The 22,542-nt window shown below is 41.8% G+C and overlaps 1 protein-coding gene across 1 annotated transcript; it reads right to left on the bottom strand.

Moving 5' to 3' along the window:
• Nucleotides 1–982: 982 nt before the first annotated feature.
• On the bottom strand, nucleotides 983–14,388 carry eif5 (eukaryotic translation initiation factor 5). Its single transcript, XM_068038974.1, has 12 exons — nucleotides 14,292–14,388; nucleotides 14,011–14,166; nucleotides 12,391–12,670; nucleotides 12,231–12,312; nucleotides 10,787–10,959; nucleotides 10,277–10,388; nucleotides 10,067–10,197; nucleotides 9,045–9,206; nucleotides 7,504–7,665; nucleotides 7,261–7,425; nucleotides 6,584–6,730; nucleotides 983–6,319 (listed from the first exon to the last, which is right to left on the bottom strand). Exons 3-12 carry the CDS (start codon nucleotides 12,460–12,462, stop codon nucleotides 6,224–6,226), a joined length of 1,302 nt encoding a protein of 433 aa, XP_067895075.1. The 5' UTR covers nucleotides 12,463–12,670; nucleotides 14,011–14,166; nucleotides 14,292–14,388; the 3' UTR covers nucleotides 983–6,223.
• Between the last annotated feature and the right edge of the window lie 8,154 nt (nucleotides 14,389–22,542).

Genomic DNA, 22,542 nt, shown 5'->3' with positions numbered 1-22,542 from the left:
AATGTAAGATTCTTGGCAACCTCCCAGGAAGGATGCACAGACCTGTAGGATCCATTTTACAGTGATCCAAGTTGTACATTGAGCAAGTGAAAGCCCTTCCTATTATGAAGGCCGCTGGCTGGTCTGCAGGAACTTTGAGGGCCACAGGCGTGCAGTCGCTGACACCTTGTACCTCAGGGAATCTAGTGCTGGCCCCGAAACCGATGGACATCTCAGCTTGACTGTTGGGATGTGTGCTGAAATACAGTTGGCAGCACTCCTGAAAAGGGCATTGGTGACCTCTTTGATGGACTGGTGTGTGGGATTTAGCAATGGCCCCATGACCCAGTGGATCTGTGGCATAATCCAGAGGCATAGCAGTTCAGTGCCAGGGTGACCTGCAGCAGCACTGGCATTGAATTTCCACCAGGTCCCTTGGAACTCAGCTCATCCTCCCTGGAGATAGCAGCCTGGTTAGCACAGCCCCTCTAATCTGTAGGTAGTTGTGTCTCAACTGGCTTTCAAGGGCAACAGATTCATCACTGCGGAAGCTGCTGGTTTCCCCCTGTGCCCTTCTCCCGTCTGGTGGCTCACAGGTTGCTGCTACCTCCCTCCCACTCTGCTGGACTTTCTTACTGGAGTCCCTGCAACCTGGATAAATGAGGCTTTTGCGAGGTGGCTTTGCCCTGACTGCACGGTCAACCCCTCTTTTCCACCACTTGTCACCCAAGTTTGCACTTGCCCCTTGGCCTCAGTAGGGCTCCAGCACAGTAATATCACCTCTCCCCTCTCTTCCCCCCCAAAGTTAATTCCCAATACCCTCCCTTCTTCCATGTGCCTGTTAGTTGATATTGCCTTTCCTAATGACATCTCCTTGTAGCCAATATTGACCTCCCACCTCCTCTCTCTCAACCAGGTAAGGGTCTGAAGCCCTGGCATATGAATACCATTAAACATTGAAAACAGAAAAAGACATCAGTTAGCCTCAAATACCTTAATTGCCTGCCCACCTTACCATGGTCAGATTACCACCCTCGGATAAAATTGGGATGGGATGTCACAATGTCTCCCATTCCATTTTTTTTTGTGCCCACCCCCCCAAAATTCTAGTCTCCAGTGCTCAATTAAAATTCAGCTCATGGTCATTGATCTCACCTCCACAGCCTCCAACTTCAGTCCCCCATCACCCTACTTCTAGACGACCTAGTTTCAACTTACTCCTGCCCCACCAAACTGATTTCTTCCTATCACCTATTTAATCACCCATTGTCCAATCTCTTCTGACCTACATTTCCAATGCCCTTCTCTCATACCATGAGAAATAGAACACTAGTTAGAAACACCAATCCAGTCAGTCCCACTCAATCTGCATAAGCCTGCACATTTATTGCCTTCCAAAAGCCATCCTATTTCCTTTTGAGCAGAATTCCAAGTCATTAACTACTGCAAAGTTTTTATATTTCCCCCCTACATCTCTTGCACAAAACCTTCAATCTGTGAACATTACTTCTTGTACCATTAATTAATGGGGAAGCTTTTCCTCATCTAGCTAAGCATATCAATCCTTCACCTCTTATTAATTCTCCCTTGCTCCAAGTAGAACAACCCAGAGTTGAGTTGTAAAAAAGGATTTCAACGTGTGACTGGGTAGTGGAAATTAGGAGTATAAAAAGACCATAGAACCAAGCAGCCTTTCTTAGTTAAGCTGTTTTGCAACAAATTTCCAAAATATTTTCTGGAACAAATGTTTAAAACCAGCAAGGAACACAGCCATAATTGATTTAATGAGTAACAAACTCAAATCAGTTAACAATCTGACAGTAAAGAGAACATTGTGAACGATAATGGCAATGGAGATTCACAAACCAAGGCTTAAATTTAAGCACGGCAAGCTGTAAAGGCAGGAGAAATAAATCATGGTAAACTAGGCTAAGCCTTCATGGATAGAACTACAGCGTGGAAAGAATTCAACTGAGTTTTTGTTACAAATCAAAAACCTGTACAAACTCCGAAAACAGTGTTTTCACTGTGCTTAAACATCAATGTTTAACAAACAAGGCAAGATAATCAGACTGAAAGATTGGCACAAAAGTGAAACCCAGCAGCTATAAAAAGCAACAATGTAATGAAAGGAAGTCCAGAATAAAAGAAACCACCTGCATGTATCAACATTAAAATTTTTAAATTAAGGTATAGTGGAATGTAGGTGCACAGGAGATACATGAGACTAAATGGACAAGAAAGTCAAGTTTGAGTATTTTGTATCTCATTTCACATTGAACAAAAATCAGTTATACAAGGGAAAGCTAAAAATGTCAGATACCATAGATCAAATGGATAGCTCAATTTAAGTCACTGACAGATGGGAAGTTAATATTGACTGTTTGGAACGCATCAAATTTTACACATGCTCAATTGAAAGGACACAAATGGACATACAACAGATTGTTGTAAGATGTAAAACACTCTGGCTGGATGGAGCTTTTCACACAAGTCAAATGCAAAACAGTTGTACATTTAAGTGTGTAAATGACACTATTTGAAGCTGTACTAAGTGTAGATGCAGGAAATTGGCAGAAGTGAGGGGGTGTTACTGTGGCAGATGGAGGAGATCAAATAAGGCAAACTGTGAGGTCAGAGAAAGATTCAAACTGATGTTGAGCTGCAGTGGACCAAGGGGATTTGGGTACCATGTATGCAAAAAAAGTCAAAGCTGGTACACCAAAAAAAAAAAATACAAAAACAGCTTTATCTACAGTATTCTAGGAACCACACCTCAGTATTAGCCTTGAAGGGGACAATGCAGATTTAGAATGACATTAAAAAAAAAAATTGTTCAATTGAGGATAGGTTGTGAACAGAAAACAGAAGGGGCTGGTAAGCTAATAGATGCATTTTTAAAAAGCGATAAAGTTCAACAGGGTAGATACAGAAGCTATTTTCCTCTGTTGGGAGAAAATCCAGAAAAAGGAGACAATAGTAAAAAAAAAGAGAAAAGTTATGAGTGAATTCAAGAAGCTATTCAGAGTTGTGGAAATTGGACCCCCTGCCCCGCACCTTGTGGCTGTGGGATGTTCTAAGGATTTGTTATGCAAGGGTATAATGGTATATGAAGAAAAGGTGGACAAAATGGAGTAGATACAGCTCAGCCACAGTCCAATGTGTACTCCTGTTTCTATGCAACTGTAAATGGGACAGTTCTGTTCAAACATCTTTTTATACTGTGTATAACTGACTACATAGCTACAACAGCAAAGATGACTGACCACACCCAAATCACTATTCAAAATGATCTTACCTATTGTATTTTAGGCTCAAGTTTTAAATGTAGATACAAAGGCAAATAATTACAAGATGCAGTAGCAGATATTCCATCAGAATGGTAACTTTCAACTATGCTGTGCTCCATCTCAAAACAGGGTTTTCCCCTTCACCGAAGGATTTTTTGCCCACATTCCTAGGCACATTTGTTGTAAAATATATTACTGAAGTCAGATTGAGGCCACTGGTGCTAGTTAACTGCTGCAATGATAATCATCTTGCTACCAGTACTGATTAAAACCATGTTACATATAGCATTTTAATACTTGCCTCCCAATGTGGTTATGCATTTTAATATGACTGCAAGCAGGAAATGATCTTGTTTCCAACACCAAGATGATTTCCTACTTGTTTACAACTATACATGCCAGTCTTTAAAAATCACTGATACATTATAGATGCTTAACTGGTTATGTACCTCAACTGTTCAAATGGCATTGAGGTCATAATGCATCATACACCAACAGGTCACGTGGGAAGAAAACACAAAGACCAAGCTCAATAAAACTTATCACCCATACCTGAGGCACAACCACTAATAAGTGTCAGTGAGGGCAGAGGAGGGAGATGCCTACTGCCTAGGTGTTGTGAAAAAATATAGCCTCGCTTTTATAGCAATTGCTTGTATACAAGCAGAAGTATAGGTGCCCCATGGTGAAACGATAGCTAATTTTAGTTGCATGCACTATTCTTCTGCATGAAAAATGCAGAAGTCTAAACCAGTGATTACATTTTGCCTGGTTCTACACTCAAATGCTCTACATGGTCATTAGACTCTTAGGATATGAGAGTCAAAAGCAGCCCGACAGATGGAGGCCAGGAGATGTAAAAGATGCATACATGAATTTAAAGCCATTGTACCTTGGTTGTCATGTTTCACTACAAAGTAACATAGTACTTACTACAATCCCATAACAACTGAAAAGCAAGATTAATTCTGTCAGATGGGTTAACTGGTTTGTCCAAGGCTATAGTGACTATTTTGGTGTAGATGTTGACTTTAATGTTCTTTAAAGATCAAATATTCAAAAAACGTCTTGTAGCTGACAATTCCAATTTAGAGAAAATGTTTGGACTTTTCATGAGCATTCCAGCAGGATAAACAAAAAAAAGGAGAAATCTAATTAAAGGTCATTAATGGTACACAGGTTCTTAACTGAAGATAAAAGAGCCTGGAAGTCAATGAGAGCTGCTGCTTTCAGATGGGGTATTTGCCATTTTGCCTTTTCAAAATTAGTAATGTAAAAGGCTATAGCTGGGAGAAGTATGGCTTGCACTGAAATTCCAGCCCCATCTCTTAACAGTAATCCATTATTTGGACTCTGCTTATGCACCAATAGCTCACTGGCTGTCCTGCATCCAATATAGAGAAGAGCTCAAATAAACCCATTAAGCATTCTAGACAGCTTGGTGATATCCTTCACCCAGACAGAGGATAGACTTAACTGCATAATTAAGGAGCTTTAATACATTTCAGTTTTGTAGCTGTGCATGACAAGATTAGTCAAGAATCTTCTTTCCAGAAAGTTCCCTCATACAGCAGTGACTGAAAAGATAAGTTGTGGCACCAAGGGTGGCGACTAGTTGACTCCTTTGGCAGTAGATTATGCAAAAACAACTGCCGAATTTGCTATTATCCCCCTATGTTTTTCACCGGCCAAAGTACTGCAGTCAACTAGAGTGCTCAGTCTTTTCATCTTCCATCTGGAGAGGAAGATACAGACTGAAGTAGCATTTGAAGTCAGCCCTGGATCAAGACATCACTTTCCCCATTCCATTTTGTTCCCTACAACTACCAACAGCATTATTACATCAATGCCAGGTCCCAAATCAAGTAATTTTAGTCCCAACTAAGCAGAGATTAACATTTAACATTTTCTTGCATCAACTTTAATGCAAAAATGTAACACCTACCATGCCAAACTTTAATAGAGTTCAAGAACAAAGCAAGTGGAAGGTGAAGGAAATGAAGGACCACAGAATCAGAAAATCCATTTAAACTATGCATACATTTAGAAATCAAAAATAGAAGGAAAATGCAAAACCTCACTTCATGCCACTGCAGACAAGCAATCCCAGCTAAAGGTTGAACCTTTCACTGCCCCACTATGCCCATCAGTACTAGCTATTGCACCCATAAAACCAGTGAATTAATTTCTATTGCTGATCTTACACAAGCTGCTTGATTCATGTTTTAATGACTTGCTGGCTGAATTGGAATTTGTGGCTAGTTACAATACAGACAATTGGTGTGAAAACAGGCCTTCGTGGCATGTGGACAAAGTGGCACACAAGTTGACAACACCCATGTTAAAAACTCACCCATCTAAAAGGCCATCATATTGCACAAAATTTTTTTAAATTGAAAATTAACTGACTTTGCTACCCAATAACCCCAATCATTGGACAATGGCTCACTTGACAGTGCCCTCTAAATCAAGTAGTCCAATATCTTGCATATGGCTAGATAGTGAGGCAACAAAATGCAGCCACACCCAATGAGCTAGTTCTACTGTACATAGGGGAGTGAAAGCTTCTGAAATTACCAAATTATCAAGTTACAGTTTTTGCACTGAATAAAAACCCAGGTGCTAGAATACAGAATGCAATCCCCTTTAATTTGTAATTTACATCCCTGTATAAATGTGCAGTAAATGCAGAAATGTTGCTCAAGATCAGAAAAAGTGCCAAAAGACAAACTGTTAGATTAGTAGGACTGTTCTACCATTTAGACTTAGGACATGCTGTCTTAGGAGTTCCTAACTGGTAGATGAAGTGTAATAGAGTAATATCATGGTAGAATTTGAACAGCAGAGATAGATTTCAGCAGTTGCAGTTTAAATACAGGAAATATTTCTTCATTACTGTGACTCTTCCACTGCAAGAAATCCAATAGGTGAAATTTTTTCAGTGAAGCAATACATCAAATAGCATCAATATCTATATCTTCTTCCTCTTTTGTCTTAATGGGTTTCACAGTTTCCACTTTCAGTTCTCTTGCAGAGCTGTCATAAACCACCTGTAAATCAAACAAAATGACTAGTATGTTAATACATCCATGATGTACAGAAGCAATTAGAAACCTAGGCCATTTTACATTTAAGGCAATGTTGCAGAAGCCACCTTGCAAAAGTGGTTGCAAGTTAGGCAGATATCCATGCTACTGATGGATGTATGGAATTAGAAATTTTGCCAATTGTGCTCCAACTTCTCAATTAAGTGTGTTTAAAAATCTACACAAGTTTGCTGTCAATGGTCAAGTCACATTTGACCTCTAAATTACCTCCAAGTCCTTCTCTGCATCATCCTCCTCCTCCTCCTCCTCTTCCTCTTCTGATTCCTCTTCAGCTTCTTTTAGCCACTTAACAAATGGATCTGCCTTTGCATGTATCTCTTTGGCAAGTTCCTTTGGGACATACTTCTTAGACACCTGTGTATGATTTAAACTGTCATCTGATTTGCACAGAACATTAATAGTGAAACTTACAGAAAATCACGAGTAGCTAATTTGAATACACAGGAATGCAATTCTTGAATAGCAAGTAGTTTACCACTGTTAAGACAGAGCCTGTTAAATAATGCACAATTTTAGGAAGAGCACAAATTCATATTTTAAGATTGCACTAGTCAAAAAAGACACAAATGGCTCTTCTGCACAGAATGTTGTGCCACCTTTCCCAGTTGAGTGTAATGCAAAAACCTGGGAAAGATACAAATTTGGGACCAGATTAAGAAAAAAAATTCTGCAAGAGTTGGGTAGGAATTGTGTAATATAATGCAGAACAGTTGCCCAATACAGAAAGAAAACTCAAATTACATCCCAACCCCGCCCCCCCCCCCCCCCCCCCAAACCAAATTGGACAGGATGCTCTCCATCCAAAGAATTCATAGGTGGTTCTCTTTCCCACAATGGTTTAGTTTCAGATACAAGTTAAAATCTACAATGTTTACACAACTTACTTTTTCAGCCCAGGCAAGGATGACCTCTTCTTCCAAGAGATCAGCATCATACAGATCCTTCAGGACATGGGGAACTCTGGGCAGCAGTTGATCCCGATGTATTTTCACCAGACACTCAAAGCCACCAAGTAAATACTTCTGAGCCTTTTTATTGCCATGGCAGAACTAAAATTGAGAAAGCAGAGTTTATCAAACGAAATCATCAAGCAACACAAGTTCAGTTTGAGAAGGAAAAGCACTTACACGCAGAAAATGTCGTTTGTATTTCTTGATCTGTTCCCTTATGTTCTCATCAAAAAGCAGCTCACTCAATATGAGGGGGCCCATTGCTATTACATCCAGCCTTTCAGCTTCTGATCGAAGGTCTTTATCAGCAGAATCAATAATGCCCTCTTCCTTCTTTTTCTGTGGAGTCAGAAGTGACAGTTAGCTATCTACTGGACAAAGTTGGCCACAGCAATGAGAATGGTTAAAACATCTGTTTTCCAGGTGTGAAAAGACTTTCACTCAAGTAGAAATAAAGCAGTTAAGTCAAAAAACCTAAAGAAACCACAAATTTCAAGGTATAGCCAATGCAGCAAATGGCAAGATTACCATGGTTGGGCAGGAGAAAAGTAGCAAATTCAACATTACATTGATTCCTCCTCCTCTTTTCTCTTCACCCACTCTGCCCCCCCAATCAATTGGGGAAACTGGACAAGCAGCACACTCAGAATAGCCAGATCTGTGTTACACCCCTGAAAAAAAAACATTTCCCTCTGACTGCTGTTATCCTACTGGCCTGGCTTTTGCAGTAGTCATGGCAGCAACTTCTGGACTCTGCGCACATATGCCAGTATATGTGGAAACCCAGAGATTGACATCAGCAATTCTACTTTTTCCCCCATAAGATGCACTATTGAAGCTTTAGATGGAAATCAATTAGAAAGCATGAATGAGAGCTTCCTCTTATGCTGTAAGACCACTGTTAAGACCCTTTGAAAAAGTAACAACTCGTTAAGAGGGGCAACTGGGTTTAATAGCATACCAAGTTATAACTACTGCTGTTAAACCTCAACCTGGAAAATAATGCCAAATTTTTCCTTATGGTAAAAATTCCAGTTTTATTTTAGTTTGATATTTCAGCTTTGACCATAACCCAATTTTGAAGGACAATTAGTGCATTTTACTTTCTGGTTTGCTGAGAGAATTCCTCAATAGGAATGGCTGCTTGGCTTTCCTGCTTGATGACATTTGCTGAATGCCTGGCGACTGAACCTAGAGCCAAGTCAAGTTATTGTAAAGGTGAAGTCCATGCCACAGATCGCTAGATCTTAGTGGACAGCTTTTAGAAGCATATCACCATGGACTACAAAACCTGGGTCACCGACATTAACCTTGCAGTACTAGCCACATTACTAGATGTAAAATGGATGCTGAAAGCCAAATGACTAAATTCATATTTTAATTCATTAATGGGATATGGGCATCACTGGCAAATCCAGTATTTATTGTCCATCCATAACTGTATAAGATGGTGAGCCACCTTCTTGAACTGCTGCAGTCCATGTGGTGTAGGTATACCACCAGTGCTGTTAAGGTGGAATTGCAGAATTTTGACCCAGTGACAGTGAAGGAGCAAGTCATGATGCATGACCTGGAGGGGAATTTGCAGATGGTGCTCCCATACATTGTCCTTCTAGGTAAGTGGTGTCATGGATTTGGAAGGTGAAGGAGCTTGGTGAGTTGTAAGAAAATAGAATCCCCAAATAAATTCAGACACAAAACACATGCAGGACTAATACCTTCACAAAGTTGTAGAATAAGTTCACTCTTTCCTCCAAAGTTTTCCCCAAATCATCACTAAGAGTCAAGTTTTTGGCATGCTCACTAATTTCACCCATTCGACGCCGCTGGGCTTCCTCTGTGGTTTCTTCACACCAATCTTCGTCATCATCGTCACCATCCTGGGAGACAACATGGTTAACAAATTCCTATCCCAGAAATTCTGTGTGACTATCAAATGGTTTAATTTACTTTTGAAATGCATTGGTCTAAACAGCATCCATCTTACAAGATGTTATAACAAAACTTGGAAGTATTATGAACAGAGTATAGTGATAGACTGGAACAGGCAAACATGTGGCAGATGAAATTTAATGTAGAGAAATGTGAAATAATTATTTTGGTAGGAAGAACAGGGAAAGACAATGTAAAATAAAAAGTACAGTGCTAGAGGGGGTACATGAACGGTGCCCTAGTAGTATATGTGCACAAATAATTGAAAGTGGCAGGGCAAGTTGAGAAAGTGGTTAAAAAGGCATACAAGATCCTGGGCTTTATAAAAGAGACGGAGTACAAAAGCAAGGAAGGTATGAAGAAACTATCGGGTGGCCTCAAATGGAGTATTGTATTCAATTCAGGATGTGACTGCTTTAGAAAGGGTGCAGAAAAAAAAAAAAGACTGGGCTGCTCTCCTTAGAGAAATTTGAGGGGAGATCGGAGAGGTGATAGTTACAGAGTATAAAGAGTAGAGGAAAAACTGTTTCCATTGGCAGGTTTGAGAAACAGACATCAATTTAAAAGTAACTGACCAAAGAACCAAAAAAGGTGATTACAATTTGGAATGCACTGCCTGAGAATATGGTAGAGGCAGATACAATTGTAGCTTTCAAAGGGGAATTAGATAAGCCCACCAAAAAGGGATTTGTTTATTTATTTTTTTATAAAAACAGGGCTACAAGGAAAGGGACTAGCAAAGGCTTAATAGGTTGAATGCCCTCCTTGCTGTAACAGTTTATGATTCTTTGAATAAAAATTCAATTACCACTGCATCTGGAGCATCAAACTCATTGTGGGTGGATGATTCTGAATTAGACACTGATCCATTTTCCTTATCTTTGCCCTTCTTGTTTCTCTTTTCTTTTTCTTTCTTAGCTGAACCACTGTCCCCATTTTCTGCAAGGTAGAAATCTTACATTAAATATTTTAACTCAAAAACTGCATCAGATTTTGCACGAAGTCCAAACATACTTACCAGGTGGATTTTTAAGAATGAATGTGCAGAGCTTGTGACGTGTGTCAAGCATGCCTCTGTATCCACAGGCTTTACAGGAAATACCGATTGTTTGTTTCTTTGGATTGACATGCTAAAAAAAAAGTTAATAGCCATGTTATAATTTTGATGCAATTCTTTGTTCAAGAAAGACTGACATTCCAGGTATCTATCCAAACCACATGCCAGGCCAAATACAAATTTAGCAATGCAGCAAGTTATCAAGAAATCAGGGCTTAAACGAGATTTACAGCTTATATACAAGCCAATGCAATAATTAAGAGAACAAGTTAGACCAACAACTCACGAAGGCCACATCAGTTAAATTCACAAATTTTAAATCTACAAACTGACTCACTGCGTGGCATAACACTTCAAAAAATGCATGAAACATTGAGATGTCGACCATTCATGGCTTTTAAATGTCACACTCTGCAAGGCTCCTCCTGGTGAAGGGCAAGAAAAAGATCAGTGCTCTTATTTTATACTCACCAGATCAGTTTCAGGATTCTCACACTCATTACAAAGGACAAATTTCCTAATGAATCCATCCAGCATGTCTTGCAGCTTATTTGCCTCATGAGATCCATTCACAATATAACGGTCATTCTTTGAATCAAACTGGGTCTGAGCTCCCAGCTCACAACCAAAAAACTTGGTAGGATCTAAAAGGTTTTAAATGAAAATTTTAAAAAAAACTTCAGTGAACAAAATGATTTAAAAGTTTTCAACCCCTAGCACATCCCAAGTGGCCTCAAGCTCAGCCACGGCAAAACTGATACAACTGACTCAGGTCACTACAGGTTGACTCAGTCACTAGAACGCACAATGCACAAACAAAATGCATACAAATAGACATTATGGAAGATTTAACTTGGCCATAGATTCCTAACTCCAAGACCAGGAAATAAAACCTTGGCTTACAAAAGTCACTATTTGTGGAAGGTACCAGAGGAGGGCAACCTGTTTTGTCATTTAAAATGCAGCGTTTAAATGACAGTTTAAAACACAACCTACATGAAACAAGCTGGAATGAAGACAATCCAAATTGAAGCAACTGGACAAGATGACCCCAAGCCGCAGCAATTCAGTCATGAAAACCTAGATTCTGTTTGGCTTGTGGGCCTGCTATTTTGAATACTATGTTTTAATGCTTGCACAATTGACAAAAATTCTTAAGCAAAAATCAAAGCAGCAATGCAAGATAGAAATTTAATGGAAAAAGAGCTTAAAAAGCTTTATGGACAATAGCACGCCATGGCACATACACAGCTGAGGAACACCTCTGGGCTAAAAAAAAAAACTACACAATGATTAGCCAAATATGATGCAGCATATGCATCACAACTGTGATAATGAAATTCCCAGATCTAATGAAAGCAGTGATTTTAGCACTGGTGTTAAGAGCAAGAATATGGTTCCAGCTCTTGGCAATTTTTAAAAATACAATATTGACCCAAAAACAGATGAATGGGAAATTCTGAAAAAAGGTGCAAATTCCACCAATAGCTTTGTGGCAGTTTTCCCATCACATGACTGTTTAGGTCTATAGCATATTGCAGTCAACCAGTGGAATTTTTTTGGATTAATTGCTGAAATTGACCAATAGGTGGCACAAACCAATCGATTATCCATTGAGTGGAAGGAAGGGGATAGCAGTGCACAATCCACTGCACTATTCTGGTTTGACATCAATTTGTCATGAAATTAAACATGAACTAGGTGATCAGTTTAAAAAAGCCACAACAGCCAGCATTAGATTAGTCAAGATCTGAATAACCTTAAATATTTTGCATATCCATATTTAATACAGTTCTGTGCAGACAAAACAAATTGAAAACCTGAGATTAGAGATGCACATTTATAGCATACTTTGCAACAAAGTTTAAACAGTTAGCATTATAGAACAGATGCTTAAACCCTAAATGGTACTTACACGTTGGAGGCCGATTAAGCGCCTTGGCAACATCAACCATGTTGACTATTACTGTCTTTATTCCATTCCCTTTGCCCTCGACCTGAGGAAAATTACATTTTAGTTTGTGACCAAGAAGTTCCAAACTAAAACCAATTCAAGCACTTCCAATCAATCTTACCTTAGCAATCAGACGGGGCATTTTGTACCGATAGAACTGGTCAGACACACTGCGGTTGACGTTGACAGCCATTCTGGTTTACTATTAGATTTATGAGTAAAGTGAAAAGATCTTTGAATGGAATTTTTTGGTATCTTCTGTCTGAAGAAGAATGGATGACATAAACAATTGCAAGTGTACTCGGTCTCTGACATGAAAAAGTTTGCGCCACTTAGGCTGCAAGTTCCCCGTTTGTTGGTTAGGTTTCCCCGACACAGGTACCAACGGCTGCGCAACAGCTCTGTAAGAGAGATTAGGCATTCAGACATTAGAACGTGGGATTTTAATGAACTATTTCTAGCTAGTGAAGGCAGACAGTTATAGCAGCAATTTATGCATTAGCCAGGGTTTGAATATGTACATAAAAAAGCAATAAAGGTGTTCAGCAATTACTCTGCAGAGACCAAACTATTTCATTGCCTTAAATTAGTGAGAAAGCAACAAAATTATGACTTTAAAAGACCCAAAATGGATCTGACATCCTTGATCAGCATACGAAATAGTAACAGTATTATAGGACCATACAGCCCCTGGAGCCTGCTCTACATTCAACACGACCATGGCTGATCTGCCTCAACTCCACATTCCCACCCACTCCCCATATCCCTCGATTCCCTGAGACTAAAAATCTCAGACTCAATGATAGAACATTCAGAACCCTCTGTGGTAGACAGTTCTACAGATTCACAATTATGGAGTGAAGAAATTGCTCATTTGTCTGAACTGATCAACCGCATCTCAATCTAGTGAGCCTTCAAGTATATCCTTCCTTAAACAGTGTGTTAAAACTTGGCACAGTTCTTCAGGTGCAGCCTTACATGGGGGAAGACAACTGCAATTTTCCTCCACTCACCTAGAATTTTAGGACTATAAAAGTTATAAAAACCTACTATTCAGTTAGCATTTACTAGAACTGAAATAAAAAAAAAAGTGAAGATTTCATTAACAGTGGAAAAAACACAAGAAAGTGTTTGTTCAATTCAGGATCGCATTCCAAATTGCCATAAATAAAAGTCCATTACAGTTAACCGCAGTCAAAGTACTTGAGCCGACGGCAGGAGCCAGCATTCAATAGATTAATAGCTGGCCAGGTGGCATTTTCGTGAAGGGGGGGGGGGAAAAGAAAAAAAAAAAAATGGAAAAAAGGGAGGCGGCGGCGGCCGAGCGCTGAGTCATTGCCTGGTGCAGCAACACAAGCCTCCGCAACCCGTGAGTCACCATCCAACGCCGCCATGCGCATTCCGCACATTGCAGGGGAACGAAAATATTCCGCTCTCTATAATCAAACGCTTACAGTGGCCGTCGGTTAACAGACACTCACCCAGAGAGAGTTAGTTACATTACGACACTCGGGAGGACCCCACCACAGTCTCCCAAAATAAACTAGGAGCCGTGGGCCCGAGTGGCGCAGAGTGCGTCACACGGTGAGATAGGGAGCCGCCGCTGCTTTGCTCCAGCCGGGCCGGGCCGCAGGACGCCATTTTGAGAGTCTCGCTTCCGACTCTTCCAACACGTTTCAGATACGAATCGCCCGGTTAAACTGCCGCCCCTTTTGTTTTTACACACCGAATATAACCTTACCGTTTTCACAAAACAAAGACATAAACACAAGCCTAATCGCTCTTGGATATGGTGAACTACTGGACGGCACGTCACGGTGCCGAGACGCCGAACACCTTCTGTGCGCAAGAAATAAAAAGCCCTTCCGTGGAGCGAGACGCCCTCGTTTACGGGAATCTGTGGGCGAGAAAAAAATTACAAAGTCAACGTGAATCCTAATTGCCCCTTAATTCATGTCATTTTGCCCCAGTAAACTGCTTAACAAGCTCTCTCTCCCGCTCCACTCCCATCCCCGCGCTCACCTCCACGACGTTTACCCCACAAACAAAAAAAAATCTTTCTGTACCGACGCCAGTTAGTTACAGCTCAGCGTAACTTGATGGGACACAGATCATCGCTGCGATTGGCCGTTGCGCAGCGACCAGCTTTCTCATTGGAAAACTGTCGTCGGGGCTTTTGTTCTGCGTGGTCGAGCGGTCTGTCATTCAAAATGACGTCATTACGTAGGTTCTCAAGTTAGGTTGATGGGGAAAGCACGTGAAGGAGGAGTTGGTCTCGCGATAGCGGAGTCCCGTTTCAATTGGCTCAGCAGTCTCAGGTCTGAGTGCCTTAACGGTGATTGCATCATGTGTGCGAGAGGTTGCGAAATTGAGGGCTATTGTCTTATTAATAGTAGGTGAAATGGGTCAGTTCACATTTTCAGAAGAATTGGCTTCAGCATGAACGAGTTTCTAGTACGGTTATATAAGCAATATTAAATATATATAGACCAAATTAATTTCTGCTTTGTCATTTTGAGATTCTGTATGACGACGAAATATATTTAGTAGATGCGGAAGGAAGACATTGAAACAATAGTAAAAACAGAAACTGCACTTACATAGCGCTTTTCACAACCTCAAGAACATCCCAAAATATTTTACAGCTGACGAAGTCGTTTTGAAATGTAGTCTCTGCTGTTATGTAGGGAAACAACAGCCACCTTGTACACAGCAAGGCCCACAACCAACAATGAGATCAATGACACAAAAACAAGAAATGCTGGATTCACTCAGCAGGTCTGGCAGCATCTGTGGAAAGAGAAGCAGAGTTAACGTTTCGGATCAGTGACCCTTCTTCGGAACTGACAAATATTAGAAAAGTCACAGATTATAAACAAGTGAGGTGGGGGTTGGGCAAGAGATAACAAAGGAGAAGGTGCAGATTGGACCAGGCCACATAGCTGACCAAAAGGTCACGGAGCAAAGGCAAACAATATGTTAATGGTGTGTTGAAAGACAAAGCATTAGTACAGATTAGGTGTGAATATACTGAATATTGAACATCAGCAAGTGCAAACCTGAAGAAAAACAACCTGAAAAAAACAGTGGGTGAGCAAACTGAACAAACTAAGATGAAATGAAATAAATACAAAAAAAGATTGTAAAAAATGTAAAAAGGAATGCCAAAAAAAAAAGGAAGAAAAAATAACTAAAAATGACTAAAAATGAAAGTAAAGTGGGGGGCTGTCATGCTCTGAAATTATTGAACTCAATGTTCAGACCGGCAGGCTGTAGTGTGCCTAATCGGTAGATGAGATGCTGTTCCTCGAGCTTGCGTTGATGTTCACTGGAACACTGCAGCAATCCCAGGACAGAGATGTGAGCATGAGAGCAGGGGGGAGTGTTGAAATGGCAAGCAACCGGAAGCTCAGGGTCCTGCTTGCGGACTGAGCGGAGATGTTCCGCAAAGCGGTCACCCAGTCTGCGCTTGGTCTCCCCAATGTAGAGGAGACCACACTGTGAGCAGCGAATACAGTATACTACATTGAAAGAAGTACAAGTAAATCGCTGCTTCACCTGAAAGGAGTGTTTGGGGCCTGGGATAGTGAGGAGAGAGGAGGTAAAGGGACAGGTATTACACCTCCTGCGATTGCAAGGGAAGGTGCCCTGGGATGGGGACGAGGTGGTGGGGGTAATGGAGGAGTGGACCAGGGTGTCGCAGAGGGAACGATCCCTTCGGAATGCTGACAGGGGAAGGGAGGGGAAGATGCGACTGGTAGTGGCATCACGCTGGAGGTGGCGAAAATGGCGGAGGATGATCCTTTGGATATGGAGGCTGGTGGGATGAAAAGTGAGGACAAGGGGAACCCTGTCACGGTTCTGGGAGGGAGGGGAAGGGGTGAGGGTAGAGGTGCGGGGAATGGGTCGGACACGGTTGAGGGCCCTGTCAACCACAGTGGGGGGAAATCCTCGGTTGAGGAAAAAGGAGGTCATATCAGAAGCACCGTCATGGAAGGTAGCATCATCAGAGCAGATCCGTCTCCGACGCATCTGCTCTGATGATGCTACCTTCCATGACGGTGCTTCTGATATGACCTCCTTTTTCCTCAACCGAGGATTTCCCCCCACTGTGGTTGACAGGGCCCTCAACCGTGTCCGACCCATTCCCCGCACCTCTACCCTCACCCCTTCCCCTCCCTCCCAGAACCGTGACAGGGTTCCCCTTGTCCTCACTTTTCATCCCACCAGCCTCCATATCCAAAGGATCATCCTCCGCCATTTTCGCCACCTCCAGCGTGATGCCACTACCAGTCGCATCTTCCCCTCCCTTCCCCTGTCAGCATTCCGAAGGGATCGTTCCCTCCGCGACACCCTGGTCCACTCCTCCATTACCCCCACCACCTCGTCCCCATCCCAGGGCACCTTCCCTTGCAATCGCAGGAGGTGTAATACCTGTCCCTTTACCTCCTCTCTCCTCACTATCCCAGGCCCCAAACACTCCTTTCAGGTGAAGCAGCGATTTACTTGTACTTCTTTCAATGTAGTATACTGTATTCGCTGCTCACAGTGTGGTCTCCTCTACATTGGGGAGACCAAGCGCAGACTGGGTGACCGCTTTGCGGAACATCTCCGCTCAGTCCGCAAGCAGGACCCTGAGCTTCCAGTTGCTTGCCATTTCAACACTCCCCCCTGCTCTCATGCTCACATCTCTGTCCTGGGATTGCTGCAGTGTTCCAGTGAACATCAACGCAAGCTCGAGGAACAGCATCTCATCTACCGATTAGGCACACTACAGCCTGCCGGTCTGAACATTGAGTTCAATAATTTCAGAGCATGACAGCCCCCCACTTTACTTTCATTTTTAGTCATTTTTAGTTATTTTTTCTTCCTTTTTTTTTTGGCATTCCTTTTTACATTTTTTACAATCTTTTTTTGTATTTATTTCATTTCATCTTAGTTTGTTCAGTTTGCTCACCCACTGTTTTTTTCAGGTTGTTTTTCTTCAGGTTTGCACTTGCTGATGTTCAATATTCAGTATATTCACACCTAATCTGTACTAATGCTTTGTCTTTCAACACACCATTAACATATTGTTTGCCTTTGCTCCGTGACCTTTTGGTCAGCTATGTGGCCTGGTCCAATCTGCACCTTCTCCTTTGTTATCTCTTGCCCAACCCCCACCTCACTTGTTTATAATCTGTGACTTTTCTAATATTTGTCAGTTCCGAAGAAGGGTCACTGATCCGAAACGTTAACTCTGCTTCTCTTTCCACAGATGCTGCCAGACCTGCTGAGTGAATCCAGCATTTCTTGTTTTTGTTTCAGATTTCCAGCATCCGCAGTATTTTGCTTTTATTATATGAGATCAATGACCCTGGTTGAGAGATAAGTAAAAGGGAGCGAGGGATAGACCGAATAATTACAGGCCAGTCAGTCTAACCTCAGCAGTGGGCAAATTATTGAAATCAATTCTGAGAGGATAAACTGTCACTTAGAAGGGCAGAGATTAATCAAGAATAGTCAGCATGGATTTGTTAATGGAAGATCTTGTCTGACTAACTTGATTGAATTTTTTGAAGAAGTAATAAGGAAGATAGATGAGGGTAGTGCAGTTGATGTGGTCTACGTGGATTTTAGCAAGACTTTTGACAAGGTGCCACATGGCAGACTGGTTAAAAAATAAAAGCCCATGGAATCCAGTGAAATGTAGCAAGGTGGATACAAAATTGGCTCAGTGGCAGGAAACAAAGGGTAATTGTTGACAGCTGTTTTAGCGACTGGAGGGCTGTTTCCACTGGTGTTCTGCAGAGCTCAGCTCTGGTCCCCTGCTTTTTGTGGTATATATTAACAAATTGGACGTAAATGTAGGGGGAATGATCAAGGAGTTCCAGACAACACAAAGATTGACTGTGGTTGATAGCGAGGAGGATAGCTGCAGGAAGATGGACTGGTCAGGTGGGCAGAAAAGTGGCAAATGGAATTCAACCTGGAGAAGGGTGAGGTGATGCATTTGGGGAGGTCAAACATGGTAAAGGACTACAGGATTAATGGGAGAATACTGAGAGGTGTCGAGGAATGAGGGACCTTGGAATGAATGTCCACAGATCCCTGAGGGTTACAGGACAGGTTGATAAGGTGGTTAAGAAGGTATACAAAATCCTTTTCCTTTATTAGCTGAGGTAAATAATATAAGAGCAGGGAGGTTATGCTGGAACTGTATTACTCATTGGTTAGACCACTGTACTGTGTGCAGTTCTGGTCATCTCATTACAGAAAGGCTATAACTGCACCAGAGAGGGTACAGAGGAGATTTACGAGGAAGTTGCCAGGACTGGAAAAATGAAGCTATGAGGAAAGATTGGATAGGATAGGGTTATTCTCCCTGGAACAGAGAAGGCTGAGGGGAGATTTGATTGAAATGTACAAAATTGTGAGGGGCCTTTAATCTTAGCAGAGAGGTCAGTGACTGGGAAGCATAGATTTAAAGTGATTGGTAGAAAGATTAGAGGGGAGATGAGGAAAATATTTTTTACCCAGAGGGTGGTGGAGGTCTAGAACTCACTGCCTGAAAGGGTAGAAGTGGCAGAAACCCTCAACTAATTTAAAAGATGTCTGGATATGCATCTCAAGTGCCGTAACCTGCAGGGCTACGGACCAAATGCTGGATGGTAGGATTAGGCTGGGTGGCTCGTTTTCTGGCCGGCACAGATACGATGGGCCAAGTGGCTTCTTTCTGTGCCTTAAACCTTCTATGATTCTGATTGGCAAGGACACCAAAAGAATTCTTGCTCTTCAAATAGTACCATAGGATCGTTTACATCCACTTAAGAAGGCAGACAGGGCTTCATTTTAATACCTGATCTAAAAAAAACACCAGGTCTGACAATGCTGCACTGAAGTGTCAGCTTATATTATGTATTTGAGTCCTTGAGTGGGCCTTCATTCTAAAATATCAAGCCTATGGTGTGATGACCAGACCAAATGTATGTTCAAGATACAGTCTGATCACAGATTGCACTGACTTATATTCTACTGTTTTGGCTCTGGAGCGCAACATTCTATTGGCTTTGTTGAATACTGCTCTGCATTGGTTGGACCTGGTTAGCTATTAAGACTGATATTATTTGAAGAATGTATTGTACATTGTTGATTAAACCATGCTGTAAAATGTAAGTGTCATCACGTGAGGAAAGGACCATGCTTAGCTGTGATATTCTACACAGTCAAATAGCCTGGGGATAATCACAGCCCAGGCTTACATCTCAAGAATGGCCACAGCTAAGATACCAGAGGTTGATGATTCCTTTGAAGTTTCACCTCAATAGAAGTGACTGCATTCAGGAGGAGGGTATTTTAAAAGAAAGTTGGAAAATAAAGAAAAAAGTCTGGGTCAAAAATTAAAAGTTTTCCCCCCAAAAAATCACAAAAGTTGTATGTGCAGATGTTTTTGCTTTTTCCTCTTTATGCTGGGAGATAGTAAAAACAATATGCATTCAAAGGCAACAATAACATGGATGAATATCTCAGAATGCCAATGCAGGATATTTGTGCAACTTTTTGTGGTGCTAAAGAAACAAAGGTCATGAAAAGGTTTTTGGAGCAATTACTGTATTAATTACAATAAAGCTGGGTCAATAAATGATTGATATCAATGCACATTGGTATAACAGAAAGAATTAGAACAGATCAAAATGAAAAACTGTTGAATGATTTTTCTGTTTTTAACAGTAATAAACAGACAAGTCCTTCCCCTCGTCAAGCCCACCCTGGCCTTTATGAGAGAGCTAACGTGGAATTGCAGGAGCTCATCCATGTGAGATGGAGGATTTACAAGTTTCTTGCTTTGTGTTCATAATTCAGTAATACCATAGCCCCTTATTTAACAATTAAACAAAATTATAGGTGGTAATTGAATGAAAGACCTGTATTTAAATTGCAGTTTATCATGTCTCAGAAATATCTCAACATACTTAACATATAGTAAATTACTTTTAAGTGCAATCACTTGTGCAGGCAGATGAGGTGGCCATTTATGCACAGTAAACATAAGAAACATAATAGGAGTAGGAGTAGGCCCCTTGAGCCTATTCCACCATTCAATAAGATCATGGCTGATCTGACCTTTTGCCTCAACTCCACTTTCCTGCACATTCTCCATAATCCTTGACTCCCCTATGGTTCAAGAATCTGTCTATCTCAGCCTTGAATATATTCAATGACCCAACCTCCACTGTTCTCTGAGGTAGAGAATTTCAAAGATTCATGATGCTCTGAGAGAAGAAATTCCTCCTTATCTCCATCTTAAATGGGCAACCCCTTATTCTGAAACTATGCCCTCTAGTTCCAGATTCCTCAGCCGGGGAAACAACCTCTCATCATCCACCCTGTCAAGCCCCCTCAGAATCTTATCAGTTTCAATAAGATCACCTCTCATTCTTCTAAACTCCAATGAGGATAGGTCAAACCTGCTCAAACTTCTTTCCTCATCAGCTAACACCTTCATCACAAGAATCAACCTAATGAACTTTCTCTGAACAGCCTCCAATGCAAGCATATCCCTCCTGAAATAAGGAGACCAAAACTGTACCCAGTACGCTAGATGTGGTCTCACCAACACCCTGTACAGTTATAAAAAAAACTACCCTACTTTTATACTCCATTCCTCTTGCAATAAAGATCAATCTTCACTTCGCCTTTCTAATTCATTTTTGTTTAATTATCCACCACCACTCACGGCTGGATGTGGCAGGACTGCAGAGCTTTGATCTGATCCATTGGTTATGGGATCGCTTAGCTCTGTCTATCGCATGCTGCTTACGCAGTTTGTGTTGTAGCTTCACCAGGTTGACACCTCATTTTGATAAGGCTGAAGCATTTGCAACAATCTTCAGCCAGAAGTGCCGAGTTGATGATCCATCTTGGCCTCCTCCTGAAGTCCCCAGCATCACAGATACCAGACTTCAGCCAATTCGATTCACTCCACATGATATCAAGAAACGACTGAAGGCACTGGATACTGCAAAAGCTATGGGCCCTGACAATATTCCGGCAGTAGTACTGAAGACCTGTGCTCCAAAACTTGCCGCGCCCCTAGCCAAGCTGTTCCAGTACAGCTACAACACTGGCATCTACCCTGCAATGTGGAAAATTGCCCGGGTATGTCCTGCACACAAAAAGCAGGACAAGTCCAACCCGGCCAATTACCGCCCCATCAGCCTACTCTCAATCATCAGTAAAGTGATGGAAGGTGTCATCAACAGTGCCATCAAGCGGCACTTGCTTAGCAATAACCTGCTCAGTGATGTTCAGTTTGGGTTCTGCCAGGGCCACTCAGCTCCTGACCTCATTACAGCCTTGGTTCAAACATGGACAAAAGAGCTGAACTCAAGAGGTGAGGTGAGAGTGACTGCCCTTGACATCAAGGCAGCATTTGACCGAGTATGGCATCAAGGAGCCCTGGCAAAACTGAGGTCAATGGGAATCAGGGGGAAAACCCTCTGCTGGCTGGAGGCATACCTAGCGCAAAGGAAGATGGTTGTGGTTGTTGGAGGTCAATCATCTGAGCTCCAGGACATCACTGCAGGTGTTCCTCAGGGTAGTGTCCTGGGCCCAACCATCTTCAGCTGCTTCATCAATGACCTTCCTTCAATCATAAGGTCAGAAGTGGGGATGTTCGCTGATGATTGCACAATGTTCAGCACCATTCGCGATTCCTCAGATACTGAAGCAGTCCGTGTAGAAATGCAGCAAGACTTGGACAATATCCAGGCTTGGGCTGATAAGTGGCAAGTAACATTCGCGCCACACAAGTGCCAGGCAATGACCATCTCCAACAAGAGAAAGTCTAACCATCTCCCCTTGACATTCAACGGCATTACCATTGCTGAATCCCCCACTATCAACATCCTAGGGGCTACCATTGACCAGAAACTGAACTGGAGTAGCCATATAAATACCGTGGCTACAAGAGCAGATCAGAGGCTAGGAATACTGAGGCGAGTAACTCACCTCCTGACTCCCTAAAGCCTGTCCACCATCTACAAGGCACAAGTCAGGAGTGTGATGGAATACTCTCCACTTGCCTGGATGGGTTCAGCTCCAACAACCTAGTATAGGTAGGGAAATATAGGGACAGGTGGGGATGTGGTAGGAATATGGAGTTAGTGTAAGATTAGTATAAATGGGTGGTTGATGGTCGGCACAGACCCGGTGGGCCGAAGGGCCTGTTTCAGTGCTGTATCTCTAAATTAAAAACACTCAAGAGGCTCAACACCATTAAGGACAAAGCAGT

Source organism: Heterodontus francisci, chromosome 9 (assembly GCF_036365525.1).
Source record: "Heterodontus francisci isolate sHetFra1 chromosome 9, sHetFra1.hap1, whole genome shotgun sequence".
NCBI classification, from domain to species: domain Eukaryota; kingdom Metazoa; phylum Chordata; class Chondrichthyes; order Heterodontiformes; family Heterodontidae; genus Heterodontus; species Heterodontus francisci.
This window is presented reverse-complemented; position numbering and strand designations above follow the sequence as displayed.